This window comes from Pezoporus wallicus, unplaced genomic scaffold (genome assembly GCF_028554395.1).
Source record: "Pezoporus wallicus isolate ANWC-B61680 ecotype Strahan unplaced genomic scaffold, APGP_CSIRO_Pwel_v1 contig_13737, whole genome shotgun sequence".
Classification (NCBI taxonomy): Eukaryota; Metazoa; Chordata; class Aves; order Psittaciformes; family Psittacidae; genus Pezoporus; species Pezoporus wallicus.
In genome coordinates this window covers 589,818-606,489 of record NW_026641629.1, presented here as the reverse complement: position 1 = coordinate 606,489, position 16,672 = coordinate 589,818, and the positions used below count along the sequence as shown (strand labels likewise).

At 57.6% G+C, this 16,672-nt stretch overlaps 1 protein-coding gene and 1 long non-coding RNA gene across 2 annotated transcripts; both read left to right on the top strand.

Moving 5' to 3' along the window:
• Positions 1–15: 15 nt before the first annotated feature.
• Positions 16–9,099, top strand: LOC130607557 (BPI fold-containing family B member 4-like). The gene is made up of 16 exons (XM_057424752.1): positions 16–268; positions 4,056–4,167; positions 4,426–4,497; positions 4,624–4,722; positions 4,927–5,137; positions 5,432–5,536; positions 5,608–5,730; positions 6,109–6,172; positions 6,707–6,767; positions 7,121–7,200; positions 7,697–7,882; positions 8,025–8,078; positions 8,154–8,324; positions 8,690–8,757; positions 8,892–8,934; positions 9,094–9,099. The coding sequence occupies exons 1-16, from the start codon at positions 161–163 to the stop codon at positions 9,097–9,099; spliced, it is 1,563 nt and encodes a 520-aa protein (XP_057280735.1). The 5' UTR covers positions 16–160.
• Positions 9,100–9,558: 459 nt separating this feature from the next.
• LOC130607574 (uncharacterized) lies at positions 9,559–10,213 on the top strand. The gene is made up of 2 exons (XR_008974281.1): positions 9,559–9,636; positions 9,860–10,213. It is a non-coding gene; the product is annotated as an uncharacterized LOC130607574 (long non-coding RNA).
• Positions 10,214–16,672: the final 6,459 nt, after the last annotated feature.

Sequence of the window (16,672 nt, the reverse complement as noted above, 5' to 3'; positions counted from 1 at the left end):
ACCTTTAGCTCTCTTTAAAGCCAGAAGATGGCATTCTTGAGAAAAGGTTTGTGAAGAGGGAAAACATCTTATATTAGACACTGGGCATGTTTTGTCCTAACCCGCACCAGATGGGTTTGTTTAGCACTTGCCTTTCTTGCCTTTTGATCTCTAGTAAATAATGAGTGCTGTGTGCATAGCGGTGGATGTGTTTCCTCTGCCCAGATTGCAATACAAAGGCAGGAGCAAGACTGTGGACAGCATCCTTCAGAAAGTGCTGTCAGGCCTGGTAAGTCTGATCCTCCTCCCTTCGTTTCTTGGAGATCATCTCCTCCTCCTCCTCCTCCTCCTCACTGAGCTTTAATGGGTTTCACAGTTTTGCTACACAGAGGAGCCTGCAGGCTGCTGAAAGGGAGCATTTTGAGCAATTCCTGGTTTTACGCAGCCAACAAGCACAGTGAAGGCACTGTCACTGCCTAAAGCCTCCTCATCCCAGCCTGCGGTGAGGGATGCGATGCTCGGGCAGAGCTGGTTGTGATGCTGAGCACGCTTGTTCCTGGAGGCTTGTCGAAGGGCAGACCTGCAGCCTCCTACCACATGTCACAGCGTTGGTCTGGTTCAGTCAGACAGCTGGGGGGGTCTGGCCTTGTTCTGCTCAGCTCCAGGCAGGTTTATTCAACCTGCAAGACCCGCAGCAATGGCTGCAGAGGGAGCAGGGAGGGTGCTGGGCTGCCCAGGGTGATGCTTCCTCTTTCCTTCACTTCTCAATAGTTCGACTCCACAAGCTGAAATAAAAAGACCCCATCACCCCCCAGGAGAGGGGTGCAGGAAGGGACCCCCCTGCTCCCGTGCTGTCAGAGGTGAGAGCGTGTCTGCAGCCCTGTAAGGGATTAGTGCTTCTCCACATGATTTAGAGCCGAGTGTTTAGACATCTCCATGTGTGTTTCTGTCTCTCAGAGGAGCCCAGCACCGTGGTTTATCAGCTGCAGCACAGATATGGATCCCAGGCGTACAGTTCCCTGACTGCTGCATTATTACCTGTCATTAGGAGGTCAATAAACAGCTTCGACCCTGATCTCATGGAGCCAGCAGGATTGGAACGTTTTCTCCCGGTGGCAGGAGCTGGTGAGGAATTGAGGGCAGCTTTGGGAAGATCACTGTTTCTAAGAGGCTGTCCCCAGGAAGGTCTCTGCATGAGGCAGGCTCTGAGCGCTCCCTTTGTTTTCCTGTGTGTGCCAGCCCCAGCAGGCTCCTGCTCCGCAGCGCGTGTAAGGGACTGTCCTCATCGGGACTGCTAAGCAGCGAGGGAAGCGGCCATAAAGCCAGCTCCCCGCGAGGACCGGTGCCTGGGGAGCCTTCCCTCCTCATTCCACTGCAAACACTGCCAAAGCCAAGCAGCTTTCCAAAGCCATTTCCCCGGTTGTGCCTGCTCTTGCTGGTCACCAATGGAACAGTTTGAGCCCGAGCTCCCGTGAGAGCAGCACACCATGAATCAAAATCTGTGCTCAGCGTGCCCAGGAGAACCCCAGCCTGGAAACCTCCGGGGGCACTGAGTTGATTTTTCACTTACCCAGGCTGGGAAGCCGCGCTGGCAATGACTGGTGGTTGATGCCCGCGGGTGCTGGTGGAGGTGCGGGATGTGTGCAGGCACCAGCACAGTCCCTGGAGCTCTCCCAGCAGTGGGAAATGCACCATTCCCCCCACTTAATGGTCCCAGAGGCAGGAAAGAGCAAACTGTGGCTGCCCTGGCTCAGGGGTCCCCGAAGGGGTGGTTCCCTTGGGCAGAAGGGCCACGTCTGGATGATGCCATCAACAGCAGAGCAGAGCAGGCTCCTTTCTCAGCCAGGGTTCATACATTTCCCTCTGCCTGGCCAGAGCCTGCTGCCCTCTTGCTCATGTCAAGGCCTCCATCACTTCTCAGGGTATGTATGTCCCTCTTGCTGCCTGCCCTTACCCCTCAGGTCCCGGGTGATGTGAGCACCAAAGCAGTGTCTGTTCACGTCAGTCCTATTCTTCTCCCTTTGACCAAGTCCGTTCTGGTTTTACTCTGTGTTTCCGTTCTCACACAGCGATTTGGCTTCGTGTTCCTGGGGCTTTGAAAGTCGCTTTAGCGAGACGTGGACATCTCAATGTCATCAGGACCTGGACATCAACGATGTCATTCTCTTTATGGGAATCGGCTTCAGTTTATCCATAATATTTTGTTGTCAGAGACCTCTGCATTCAGCAAGAGCTGGTGAGAGGCCAAGTTATTGTCGTGCCTGAAAGGTCACTGCCCAGAAGCTATTCTCCACCATGCCAAGATGCCCCTTTGCTGTGTGCTGACCATTATTAGGTCTGTCTTTATGGTAATTCAGGTTTCTATAGTGACTGCCCAAAGTATAAATTGATACAGGAAGGATGATAACATAATACCAGCTTGTTAACACCCACTTCCACCTTATCAAATGTCATGATCTAGCCATGACAGCAAGGCTTTGTGCTCCTGCGGTGTCTGGCTGATCAGGTTGCAAGGAGAGTGACAACTCCTTTACTTTGGCATCTTTGCCATCCCTTCCTTGGCCTTCAGCTGAGATGTTCTTTAAAGCTGGAATCAGTGTGTGACCAAAGCTGGCTAATCTGCTGGAAATGCGGATTCCCAAGTTTGCAGAACATATTAACTCCGAGCAAGCATTTTCTGGACTATTATTTGCCAGTGCTGGGGAGCAGCCCTCCCACCCCTGTCCTCAGGGGCACATCAGGGGAGTGAAGAGTTCACGCTGTCCCCTTGATGCATCACCCCTTCACCCTGGATGGCTTTCATTGACCCTGCACATCGGGATGTGATCCACACATGGGGCCTATGCTTGTGGTCCTCAGAAGAGGGTTTTCTGTGTCCTGTCGCAGAGCTGCTGCTCTGGTGCAGCTCGGGGCAGCAGCTCCACAGCTCTGTGTGAGCGGGTGGTATTTAGGAAGTGAGCCTGCAGTAAATGAGCTGTGATGGATCAGCTGGGACACAACTGGAAAAACCCTGGCCACAGATCTGAGTGGCAGGGGCCTGGACAGAGCTGTGATGTGGAGGCAGAAGACCCCGGAGCTGCAGCACACTGCTGCATGGGGTGGTGTGGCAGGGAGGCCACCTCTCCTTCGGACTCATTTTTCAGTCAAAACCTCAATTTTATTTAAAACCAATCATTTTACCAGGGCCCCACCCTTCAGCCATGTCCACGTCTTGACAGCAGCAAGCCCAAAGGGAGGATGTACCAAACCCGGCAGGGGTGAGCTGGCTGAGTCTGCTCTGCACCTCCAGGTCATTGCTCAATGATTTACTTGACTCCTAACATCTCTAAGGAAATATTTGCAGTGGAAATCACCAGAAACCATATCTTGTTTGTTTTGCTCCCCACCAATTGCCCTGGATGTCCTCAGTGACATCACTTGCCTGATGGAAAGCTCTATATATGAAGATCCCTGGTGTGGGTCCTTCTCAGAAGACAGGGACATCGGCTGGAGAGCTTCACACTCTTGAGCTTGGTCAGGTAAGGGTGAGCTTGTTCCTCCAAAATCATGCTCTTAGCTTCTGCTCTGCAAACCTGAATGCTTCCCAAAGAACCCTTCACGTTCACTTGGGAGCGTTGCCTTTTCAACAGACATTGTCATTCCTGCCTGCTGCCTGCCTAAATTCCCCTCCAACAAGGAAAGCGTGTGTCGGCTTTTCACTGTGCTTTTCCCAAGAACAGACATGCATGTTCTTGGTATTTGCGTCCTTGAAGAGTAAAAGGGATTTCATGGTCTTCATAAGAAATATTCATTTCAATGATTTTTGGTATAACTCTATTATCTGAGATAGGCTTTTAGCCAGAGTGAATTAGACCTCTCACACTTGCTTTCCCTTATGTGCTATCTGCATTTAAATAGATATGGGGATGTTCATTATGATTCTTTATAAATAAAAAGCTACTCCAAGTTGGAGCTCCCTCCGAAATGTCAACAACGCTGGAACTTTATAACTGATTTTCTCTTTCCTACAATCCTCTTCCCCCTCCATGGCCTGTGCTCAGTGCCCCAGCACTGCACTGACATCGATCACTTCCCAGTTACCAGGACCGAAGATGGCTCCGTTCTGGGCTGTCTTCCTCCTCTGCAGCCTGCTGTCCCCTTCGCAAGGATTTAGAATCATGCCCTTGGGTCCCCAGATGGATGTAGATGGTAAGTGTACGGAAAAGAGAGGCCAGTCCTGCCCTTCCTATCTCTTGACCACGCTCAGTAAATCAGAGGCTGCTCCAGACTTGTGCAGCAGTAGAGGTAATGCTGGTAATTTGCCTTTATAAAGCCCTTTGGAGATGGCACTTGAGGTACTTTACAGTGGCCACCAGCCCTATTGCAGGACAATGGAGAGGAAAGGACCAGCCAGGCTGACACAGATGCTTGTGTTGAGCCCGTGACCTCCCATCCTTTGTTTTTCAGATATTAAAGATTCTCTGGCCAAACGCGACCTCCGGAAACTTAAAGGTGGTCTCCTTGGTGGCAACCTGCTCGGTGGTCTCCTTGGAAAAGATGGTCCTCTTGGCAAAGTCCTTGGAAAAGATGGTGCTGTTGGTGGCCTCCTTGGAGGAAATGGTCTCCTTGGAGGAGGTGGCCTCCTCGGTGGTGTCCTTGGGCAAGATGGTCTCCTTGGAGGAGATGGTCTCCTTGGCGGTGTCCTTGGACAAGATGGTCTCCTTGGAGGAGATGGTCTCCTTGGCGGTGTCCTTGGACAAGATGGTCTCCTTGGAGGAGAAGGTCTCCTTGGTGGTGTCCTTGGGCAAGATGGTCTCCTCGGAGGAGAAGGTCTCCTTGGGGGTGTCCTTGGACAAGATGGTCTCCTTGGAGGAGAAGGTCTCCTTGGTGGTGTCCTTGGACAAGATGGTCTCCTCGGAGGAGATGGTCTCCTTGGGGGTGTCCTTGGAGGAGATGGAGTCCTTGGAGGTCTCCTTGATAAAGATGGTGTCCTTGGAGGTCTCCTTGGCAAAGATGGTGTTGTTGATGGTCTCCTTGGCAAAGACGGTCTTGTTGATGGTCTCCTTGATGCTGTCCTTAATATTCTCCTTGGCGAAGGTGGTCTCCTTGGCAAAAATGGTCTCGTTGGCAATCTTCTTGGTGGGAACGGTGATCTCGGTGGAAACGGTGACCTCGCAGGGTGAGTGAGAGTGGGAGACGGGTGTCCCTGCGCAGCCCTCCCGGTGTCTGGACCACGCTGGGGAAAGGAGGCTCTGGAGCCTGCTGCCTAACACGTGGGGCCCCACTCCCCTCCTGGGGCAGGTCCATAAGGGAGGGTTCAGCTGCTGGGAGTTCCTGTAGGTGCCATCCAGCTGCTCCAGGCTGGTGGGGTCCCCACTGGCCCCGGGGGGGGAGGATCCCCGGTCGTGGCTCTGGCAGCGGGCGCAGCGCTGGGGCATCGCTGCACAGCCGCGCTCCCTGTCCCACCGCCCAGGCTGAGGATTGTGAACAACACCCTGCCCAGAATAAGCCTGCGCTCGCTGCCCGGCTTCGGGCACCAGGTGGACTTCAACACCCGGATGCTCATAGACAGCTCCAGGTAGGGAGCGCCCATGGGGGGGGGCTCTGGTGGGCGGCGTGTCCCTGAGCCGCGCTCTGCTCCCCGTGCAGCATCCCGGGCTTGCCGCGCTGCGTGCAGGTGGAAGCAGATGTGGGCGCGCTGGTCCAGGACAAGTGGGCGGCTCCCCAGAGCACCCAGGAATGCCAGACTGTTGACATAAACGTCAGTGTGAGGTAGGCACCAGCATCAGGTACCGTCATGGGTGGTGATGGGAAACCTTGGTGCTGCTGGGATTGCAGGCAGGGCTTTTGGGCTGATGCCTCCTCAGGGGCTGAGCCCCCCCGGCTGCTGCTCTCAGAGGGGAACTGCTGAGCTTTCTTCTGAAGTTTGGGTTAAAGAAAGGGTATTTGGGGGTTGTGCTGGCAACCAAGCACTGGGCCGGATTCAGAGGGCTGGGGTTTGGTAATGTTTTGGCTCTGAATATGTAACTGACTTTGGCACTGAATATGAATATGGCACTGAAGATGGTGAAACCTCCTCTTGTGCAAAGTCCTTTTATCTTCCAGCCATCAATCTACATCACCTTTTATTTCCTATTTTGCTGTTCCCAGTCCCAAAGTGCCTGTCCTGGATCAGGCTTTGAAACGCCTCCTCGCTGATGTCCTGCGGGAGATGGTAAGGCTGCAGAGCGACCTCCATGTGAGCTCGGCACAGGCAGGTCCAGGCTGTGCCATGGCAGCGGCTGTTTGCACAGCTGCAGGCTCAGCACAGGGTCAGCCCGTCCTCACGCCCATGGGCACCATGGGCACCGGTACTGCACCGCCTTAGGGTCACAGCGAGCAAACTCTGGAGCCAGAGCCCCCAGCTCAGAGGGGCCGCTGCAGTAACGGGGTCCCACCAAACCCTGCCCTGCAGAGGCTCCTGCCACCCTGTGCACCCCAGCAGAGGCAGACTGCCTTGTTGTGATCATGCACCCTGTTATGGCTCACAGAGTCATGGACTGGTTTGGGCTGGAGGGACCTTAAAGCTCCTCCAGCTCCAACCCCTGCCACGGGCAGGGACCCCTTCCACTGGAGCAGCTTGCTCCAAGCCCCTGTGTCCAACCTGGCCTTGAGCACTGCCAGGGATGGGGCAGCCACAGCTTCTCCGGGCACCCTGTGCCTGTGTCCCACCACCCTCACAGGTTTTGATGCTCCTTTCCCTCCTCAGGGGTGCAACATCGTCAACACCAGGCTCAGTGTGGTGAGCTCGCTGCTCGGCTCCAGGACCCGTAAGTGCTGCCCCCTCCTTGTCCTCTCCTCCTGTGTGGGGTCCCGCGCTCGGGCTTGGTTGGTTTTACCTGGGGCAAACACAGATATTTAACAACATTCTCAGCTCCCAGCCCTGCTCAAGCCCGGTTTCAGTTGCCTTCACCCCAGCGCAGCAGCACAGTTTTTCCCACAGAAAAGCACTTCAGGAACCGTTGCTTTCAGCAGCACCATTCCTGTGCTTTCTGGCAGCCCATCCAGCTGGGAACGCTGTGAGCAGGAGCCACCGTCAGTCCAGACATCTTTTGGGACCACGGGATTTGGGAGCATCCCCCTCCCTTTGCAGCTTAACAGCTTTCCTCCCTCTGTCCCACAGCTGCGCTCCCGCTGGGGGCTCTGGGAGATCTGCCCACCTTTTCCATCCTCGGTGCTGACACCATCCAGCTGGATCTAAACGTAAGTGCCCCGTTTCCCTGTCCAAACCCCCTGGCTTGGTGAGCTGGCGTAGTTCATCTCAGCACGGTGCCTGGTTTGCCTTGCTCCCCACCTTATCCTTTTACTTGCTAACCCTGGAGGGCAGCAGGAGCCCGCGTGGCTGACACTGCTGAATCCACACAGTTACAGCTCTCTCATAGCTGTTAACCAGGAAAGCTCAGTTCAGAGCCCAGGAGCAGTGGTCGCTGCTCACAAGCGCATTCATTTATAAGCGGGTTTGAAGTTTGATGTGTCACTGATAGGGACCATGTGAGGCCAATATGGGCTGTGTCTCTCTGACCAGGAGATGTGGCAGTGTTTCAAAGGGAAAGCTGTGGCCTGTGCTAGAGCATTCGAAGCATCCCTACCTGTATTAAAGAGTCCATTAACCCCACGTGCTCCTCTCCACGAGGTCCATGGTGGGCAGGATGCCCACTGTGAGCTCCACTAACGTCCCTCCCTGCTCTGTCCCCTGCAGCTCCCTGTCGGGGACATGGAGGGTGCAGTGGGGGCCCCCACCATGCAGGGACCACCGCTCACTGCCAACCTGCTGCTGGTCACCGGGCGCCCGCCTCGGCTCAGCCTGCCCCAGCGTGCCCTCAGTGTCCTGCTGGAGCTGGCCCAGGAGCAGGGAGCCTTCAACCGCAGCATCACCAGCTCCATGGTGGGTCCCTGTGCCCCTCTCTGGGGCTGGGTCAGGGTCCCGGTCAGCCTGGGGTGTCCCAGGGGTGCTCGCCATGGGTGCTTGTCTTTGCGTGGTCCAGCCCTTTGCACGACCCCCCTGGTCATCGGTGCTGTTCCTGCAGGTGCCCAATAGCATCTCGCTGTCCACGTCCGCCCTTCTCCCGCTCATCCCCCAGGTCAGTCGCCTCCTTCCACCCCCCTCCCACCCCCCCGTGCACAGACCCGTGCCCTGACCCCCCTGCCCCTTGCAGCTCGCCAAGGTCCTCCCCGGCTCCCTGCCACTGGAGCTGCACGTGCGGGTGGCCAACGAGCCAGTGGTGGCCGTGAGGGATGGGAAAGCCACCGCCACCCTCAGAGCCTCCATCGACGTCCTCAGCCCTGCCCTGCAGTCTGCCCAGAAGCTGCTCTTCTCCCTGGATGCGGTGAGTGGCTCCCGGGGCTGATTGCTCTGGGTCAGGGCAAGGGCTGACACTGGCTCTTCTCTGGCGTCCCCTGGGCTTGTCCTGCCCTTGTGCATTTGAATTCACCTCATCTTGCAAACGGTGGTGCCCAGTGCTTTAGAACTGCTCAGAACTGAGCGCAAGTGAAGTGTTTAAGGCATAATACAAAATTGAGACAGGAAGGATGAACGCTGGGGACAGATGCACGATGCCATCCACCAAAAAATGTGATTTCTAGGCCTGGGCAGGTATTTTTGCTCAGGATGGGTTATTCATACACACTGTGAGTTTTCATTGCTGGAGCTGCGCAGGTGATAACCTCATTTCTTCCACTGTTCCAATCTCAGGACATCGTTCTGAGCATCACCCCATCAGTCTCCGACGGCAAGCTCCAAACCTCCCTGGCGCTGGACAGGTAGAGCCGAGCTCTGGGGACTCTGCAGAGCCTGGTGGGAGGTGCCAGTGGTTGGGAGGGTGATGGAGACGTAGAGATGTGAAGGAGTGCGGCCCCGATGCACCCCGACTCTGCCTTGCTTCTGTCTTTTGTAGCATCAGCCTGACACGGACACCCCTGAGGCTCGACCCTCTCAGTGTAAGTGCACGGTGCTTTGGATGGAGGCAGGGCCACAAGCACTCAATGGCCATGGGCTGTGTAGGGAGGGAGAACCAATATGTCAGTTCCTCAGTCTTCATATTCCTTCATGGCAGAGGCCAGCTGCTGCCTATCCTGTCCATCCCATGTACCCTACAGCAGTGACACTGGGTGTATGTGCTTGCTTGTTGACTGCACACTGGGGGTCCTGGGAAGGGGGGGGAGGAATAATCAAGAAGAAATTACCCCAAAAGCACATCCCTCTGTAACCCCCACCCTCAGTCCTGGAAGAGCTTCACTGACAGAAGCTTCCCAGCATTTGATTTCACAGCTCAGAGCATCCTGCAGGGACAGACCGGGATTGGTAAGCCAGATGTGGCTGGTTTCACCCCAACAACCATTGCTCTTCTCCTGATACTGACATTTCTTCCTTTGCAGGTCTCCCCCCTTGCAGGATGGCTCCAGAGAGTCCTCACAGCTGCGTATTTACCTGCTGTCACTGGTATGGCCACGTCCAGCTCCCCGTTGTCTCAGACTTGGCTGGATCTGGGGCTCTCTCCCTCCCCTCTCTGCCACCTTTGGGGTGTCCCCCCCCATGATGAGGTGCTTCCACTTGCTTCTGCAGATGCATTGAGTGTGTCGGTCCCTCTGCCCAAAGTTCCCAACATCAGCCTCAGGAACGCCAAGGTTGACATCACCGACGTAAGGATCCCGCATCCCACAGCGCTGCCTGCCCGGGGAGCTGGGGATGCGCCCACCCGGGGCAGGGACCTGCCGAGCCCAAACCACACGCCCCGGCCAGCCCCGCTTCCCATGGGCTGCTCCCGCGTTCCAGGAGGTCCCACAGGAAAACCTCACCTGGGGAACGGGGGAAAGCTGGGAAATGTGAGTGCGAGAACTGAGGGGTTTGTGCTGCTTCTTGCAGGCAGACAGCTCTGCCGACCAGACCCGTCTGGACGATTCCTGCCCCAGCGGACCCTTGTCCCTGCTCCCCTTCCAAGACCGACAGCACCCCATGAGCTCCAGCCCCCTGCTTGCCTCCATGTTCCCTTGAGCGCTGCCCTGGGTCGCTGCTGCGGCCCAAGAGCGATGTGCAGCCAGCTCCAGTCAGTGGGTCCTGGCATAGCCTGGCGTCAGGGTAGGGAAAACTGCTCTGCTGGTGGATGCTGGGGGGGTCTGCGGCCACTTATAACACCCCTGGTGGGGAAGCAGAGCTCTGCCTTGGCTCTGAAGGCTGCTCTCCTACTGCTCTTCCAATAAAGCCTTCCTCTGCCTCAGTGTTTCTCTCTCTGAGGGTTTATTCCCACCCCGTCTCACTGTGCCCTGTGCCACCGGGCCGGCAGCGCAGCTGGAGGAGGCGGCTGTGCCCGGAGCCAGGAGCCGGCACCACGCCGAGGGTGGTTGCGGGGCTCAGGCTGCGGCGCAAGGTGTGGAGCAGCAGCTCGCACCCTCGGGAGCTGGGCTCTGGCGCGCGGGGGTGCTGCGGGTCCCGGCCCGGCTGGGTGCTGCGGGTCCCTGCCCGGCTGGGTGCGGCGGGTCCCCCCCCGGATGGGTGCTGCGGGTCCCGGCCCGGCTGGGTGCTGCGGGTCCCACCCCGGCTGGGTGCTGCGGGTCCCCCCCCGGCTGGGTGCTGCGGGTCCCCCCCCGGCTGGGTGCTGCGGGTGCGCAGGGGTGCTGGCAGCGCGCTGACAGTGCGGGGTTAGCAAGGGGCCGGCTGACATCGCCCGCTTGGAGCCCGTGTTGCAGCCGCTGCAGGGGCAGCAGCTCCTGCCAAGGGCTCGTTTGCAGCACGTCCCACATGGAGCTGGTTGTGCAAGGCTCTGCACGGAGCCAGGCCAGGAAAACTGAGCTCACACCCCCTCATCTGCTGCTCGTTTACGAGCTCATTATCACCTTGTTATCACCTACACCAGGCTGATTGCCGCACCTGGTGTCTCACAAAGGTATTAAGTGTCGAGGACAGCAGGGCAGAAACACCCTCAGGGCCTGGAGCTGGCGCAGAGCAGCGTGTTCACCACCCTGGGGCTGTGGAAACTTCCTCTGCTGGGGACGGGCGGGATGATTCCCGGGAGCCGCTGCTGGGGTGAGCACTAAAGGAGACTAAAATCCCCTCGTGCTTTGCTAAAGGATCTCCAGGCTCTCTCTGGGAACTTAACATTGCCCCGATACAGTGGTGTGTGTGAGACACCCCGTTTGTGGGTGCTGGACACCCTGTTTGTGGGTGCTGGACACCCTGTTTGTGGGTGCTGGACACCCCGTTTGTGGGTGCTGGACACCCCGTTTGTGGGTGCTGGTCACCCTGCGCGCGGGTGTCAGCAGGGATTTGTCTGGAAGAAGCAGGATCCATCACGGATCTTGGGGCCATGCAGCTCGCAGGGTCTCAGGCTTCTCCTTTGCTTTAGCTCTTGGGTAACCACTACCCGATAGCTGGGTGTCCTGTAACCTGCTGCTCAAAGCTTTTCCCTGTTTGACAAATCTTTCTTCACGTTGGGATACATCAAACCCACAAATCCTGTTCTATACACTCAATCCTCTAGCCCAGCTTTTACAGTTTAGGCGTCTTTCCACATTTGCTATGTAAGGACCCGCGGCTCCTCCCTGTTAAAGCAGAGGTGTCTCGGGACAGAGCAAAGGTCTCCCCCTGACCAGAAGCTGAGCACTGAGGACCAAAGTCAGGCTTCGGAATCCAGGATAAAGCCAGGTAAGGAAGGATGGTCAAACCAGTGGTACAGGGTGCTGTAAGCCTGGGGAGGCAGAGCCACCATTTTACCTGCCAGCCCTGCAATGTGCTCTGGTGAGCAAGAAAAGCTATGGGAATAACTCCAATAATGGTAGACATGCAGGTACTAATTCTGGTTTATATTTAGTGACTAGCCTGAAAAATCAGAACAAAGGTTGCTATAGTAAAATGAAACCCTTCTCTGAAGAACCATATTCATTTGACACAAAAAGTTAACCCTTTTAAGGTTGTTAGTATGATTTTCATGGATGTAATGTTCAAACAGGCCGTCTTAAGGAGAAAAGCTTTATTCCAATGCAGGTTTCTTGTAGCACTGCAGCATTCAATTGCATAGCTACTCATAGGGTGGATACTAGTGGGGGCAGCTCAGTGGGGTCCATAGGTGATGGGTAACGGTTTCATACTGTAAGTTGGAAATGCTGTGGGGGTGCCCAGGAGCAGGAATAAGCAAACAGACCCTGGAGTGGCTCAGAAGCTGGCTCCTGCATCAGGACACGCTCCTCTTCCCCTTTCTGTGTGTGTCCAGGTCTGTTTGCTGAATGCAGCTCTAACTCCGGGCTGCTTTGGTTCTCCTCAAGCTCCTGGTTCCAGTCACTGAGAAATGTCCCCCAGATGGAAACACCTGACTCATCTCCAGCCTGCTCCCACCCTCTTCCTGACCAGGTCCTGCCGCAGCTCCCAGCCAAGCAGAGGACACCGTGGCACCGGCTCTGGCATTTCCTCCTGTGTGCTCTGCTGACTCCATCTCCAGGCCAGCCAAAAGGTGCCACCCCCAGGCTCAGTAAAGGAGTTGGAAGTGATGGTGAATCCCTCTGCCTCCTCGAGGTGAGACCCTGGGGAGCAGGAACCAACAGTGGTCCCTGGGGGTTGATGCTCTTGTACCAACACAGCCCGAGCAGCCCACGTGTGAGGTGCGGGCAGGGGGCTGGCAGCTGCCTGCTGGTCCCCTCTCGAGGGCAGCAGCAATGGCCAGGGTCAGCTCTGCCTCGTGGGTGATGGTCCAGCTCTTACAGGCTCCCTGCGGCAGAGCGATGATGTCCTCCAAGGCGCCCCCAGAGAGGTGCTGCTCAGGGGCAGATGTCCCAGCACAGATGGAAGTGGGGAGCTGCTGGGTGGCCTTGGAGGAGGTGTCCTTGGTGGTGCTGGTGCTGGTGGCCTGCTTGGTGGCATTGCTGGTGGTTTGCTGGGTGGTGGTGGCAGGGGCTGCCTGGTGGCTGCTTGTTGGAGGGGGTGATGCCGGCGGTGGCTTGCTGGGTGGAGGAGGCGCTGGAGGTGTGTATGGGGGTGAGCCCAGACCCCCCCCCCCCAGGGAATGGCTGGCAGCTGGTGGCGATGCCCCCAGGGATGCTGTCCCCATGGGGGTGCTGGAGGAGCAATGGATCAAGGACATGTGCTCAGTGATGGAGATCCCCTCAGCACAGTCAGGACCCTTGGTGGCCCCCCGGCAGTGGAGAGCTGCTCAGCAGCTTGCTCAGCACCGTGCAGGGGCTCACTGGGTAAGGACAGCACCGGTCAGAGTCCTTGTGGGGGGGGCACCCCAGTGCTGGTTGTGGGCAGCAGTGGTGATGCTGCAGGAGATGCTCTGGTTTGGAGGTGATGCTTCGAGATAAACGACTCTGCCATTGCACCGCTGCTGCAAAGAGCCTCTTGAGCCGCACAAGGTCAAGGAAACAGGAGCCGACAGCAGCTTGCCCATAGAGGGTGCACCGAGCACACCGAGCAAGCGAATGCTCACTGGCTTGCAGCCACCCCATTTCAACCCTTATCTGAAGCCCAGCACCAAGCAGAAGCACAGGCAACAGTAACTCAGCTATAACAAAGCTTCTGGTGAAGCTGGCGAATAACTACACCAGGGAACCAACAGAGAAAGCTCGGTGTCTGTTGTCCTTTCTGGTCTAAGCAGCCCCTGAGCTTCCTCCGAAGGTCGCTCCCTTTGCCCTGTGCAGCCTCCTGGGCTTGCTCGTTGTCGCGGTGGAAGTGAGCATCACGTCAAGGGCTAGGCTCACCATGGACGGCACCGGCTACCCCACGCTGGCGACAGAGATGCGGCACCCTCCTCGGTGGCAGACTCCTGTGAGGGTGAGTGAGGGACGTGTCCTCTGCTGGCATGGGCCACCTCACCATTGGCTTTGCTGTCCCCAGCCTGCACCCACAGAACAGCAAACACTCAAGGGCATCTCCCCATGGCACGGTTCTCACTGGTGACAGCCACCCCCGGCCATGTCCCAGGGCTGGCCGTGGTGGCCCCTGCCTGCTCCATGTAAATGGACACGTTGTCCAAGGGCTGCCCAACCCCACAGTGATCCCAGAGGGACATTCCTGTCCCACGTGTCACGCTCATGGGTCACTGTAACCGGCACTGCACAGCATCTGCTGAGATGGGAGATGTGGGGTGTAAATCATAGAACCCACTTGGGCTGAGTCTGGTTCTGCTCATTTGAGGAGACTCTACACTAGCAGATAAAAGGCAGCAATAAATTTCCCACTGGCTATTTTGGGATGCAAATTACACTTATCTCATGCAAAATCCAGGCAAGCCGAGTCACTTTGCTGCTGCAATTGCCTTGCTCCGGCAGGTCTCTGCTCCGCTCTATTCACAGGGAATTGTTTAACGGGAGCCATTTGCTCTGCAGCAGGATTTTTCATAGTGCTCCTTTATTTTTCCACAGCCTGCTCCCAATTGTGGGTAATTTATTGGCAAGTGTCCTGAACAGACTTCTTCCTGATCTGGTGCGTTGGGATGAAACTTCCACCCTGGAAAGGAGCAATGAGTCTGCAAAGCTGCAGCGCAGCTCCTGAGGCATCGCTGGAGTCCCAGAATGGGAGCACGGCCATGGGTTGGGATTAGGAAGACACACGCCGTGTCTCCATCTGCTGCTCCCTCCCTCCCTCGCTGACAAGGTCAGTGCCCCAGCGCAGGTCTGCCCGGCTGCTGGGAGCTTCTAAGGATTCTCTGGACCATGTTAGGGGCTCATTGAACCTCTCCTCCCTCCTAAAGCCCCAGGATCTCTGCCGCCGTCCCACATGGGCCCTGGGACCCTGCTTCTCTGACCAAGGGTGAAGGTGCCCAGGGGCAGGTCCGGAGCTGGTGCAGCCCCAGCAGCACTGGGAGCGCTGCCCCCTTCGTGCCTGGTGCTCCCATTCCCAGGCCAAACGGGGCTGTGAGTCCTTGTCCGCCTCTGACCGTGGGTCACCCCCTGTGCCCCCCAACCCCTGCAGCTCTGCCCGGTGGTTGACATCGCCCTGGGACTCGTAAACAACAGCTGGGTCTTGTGAACTGGGAGTACTGGTGGGTCCCTGCCCTGCCCTGCCTTGTCCCCGTCACCTCTGCTCTGCCTGCCTGAGGACTGTGAGGCTTTCCCTCTGCTGCTGCAAACCCCTCACTTCACCCCATGGACCCCTCATCTCCCCTTTCCCCGTCTCTAATGACGGACAGAAGGACCCCTTGGTGCATAACTGGGCACTGCAGGGAGCTGTGAGCTGGCCCCTCCGTTCACAGCTGCTCCTTAGGGAGACGACGTCTCCTGCAGCACAGAGTGCAGGGAGCCAGGGCCAGGGAGCTGCCCTGAGCACCCGCTGCAAACCAGGGCTCCTCTGGAAGGAAAGAGCTGCTGGGCTCAGGAGGGGCGATTTGCACCTGAGCCCACAGGGAACCACTGAGTCCCATCCTCTGCCCCAGCGCTGGTGCCCCGGGCGTGCTGGGCAGCATCGAGTACACCGCGTCCAGCCTTCCCCTGGTTCCAACCTGTTCCTCGAGGTAGGCTTGAACGTAAGTCAGTCAAGTGCTGCATCTTCTGCCCCGTGCGCCAGGGCTGGGCTATCGAGTTTGGGAAGGTTCCCTTGAGCCACCCAGGCAGCGGGTGCCAAGGGCGCCGCGGGAAGCTCAGGGAGATCCCAGCGCGTTCCCTGCTCCCGCTGCTGCCGTCATGGGAGGGCACCACGGGGCTCCCGTTTCCCGAGTGCCCGGCGAAGGGAGCGCCGCGGGGCTGGCTCGTGGTCATGCGTGCAGCCATCGCACGCTCCAGGGGCGTGAAGAGCCGTGACGGCAAACACTGCAATGCCCTGGCCGCTTCCTTTCCGTGGAACTCCAGGCTGTCATGGGGAGCGTGGCTGGGGCCGGCTGGACCATCGGCTGGCAGAGCCAGCAACTGCCCCCACGGGTGCCCGTGCCCCTGCTGCCACCCATGGCAGCCACCGGCTCCGCGCGTCTGGGCACCTCCTTGAACCTCCTGAGCTTGGTGCCGTGTCCTGCAGAGCCCCCCTGCCCTCTGCTCCCTCTCTGACCACAGCACACCTCCTTGCTGGCCCCGTTCTCAGTCGAGGACAATAAACTGAAGTAGGGCACCGCGGGGCGGCCATGGCCATGGCTCTGCAGCGATGGGGGCAGCAGCAGGACTGGGTCATCAGAGGAAGTGCTTGGGTTTTACTCACCTCTGGTTCCTCCCGCAGGGCCGATCTCTCCTTGGTGTCCTCGTCCATCGGCGGCTTTGACGTAGGAACAGGAGCAGCCTCAGCAGCACACAAAACCCACTGCAGAAAGGAAAGCGCTGGTGGACACTGGCTCAGGAGAACTGAGAGCCGGTAATGGCTGTGGTCTGTTTTGAACAGCACCTTCCCGTCACCTCTGGACGTGGACTTTTTTCATGGCTGATCCATGAGTGGTTCTCAGGCAGATCCTCACTGTGAGGCCCTGGCTCCATGGAGAACAGAGGACATCCCACACATGTCCTCAATGTCCCCTTGGGATGTGCCCAGGGATGCTCATCCCTGTGCCTCGTAGGGGACAATGGGAAAAGCCAGGGGACCCTGGGCTCTCCTGTGGCAGGATACCTGCGGATAGAGCACGTTTGGTTTCCAGGGGCGGTTCCTGCAGGACAGGGTGAGGCCTCGGGACCAGCGGTGGCACTGAGGGACCCCTCTCCCTGCTGCAGGTCTCCCTCCTGGACACGCTCATTGGCCAGGTTCTCGATGTTGCCCTCGTGCCTGCAGTGGACGGTG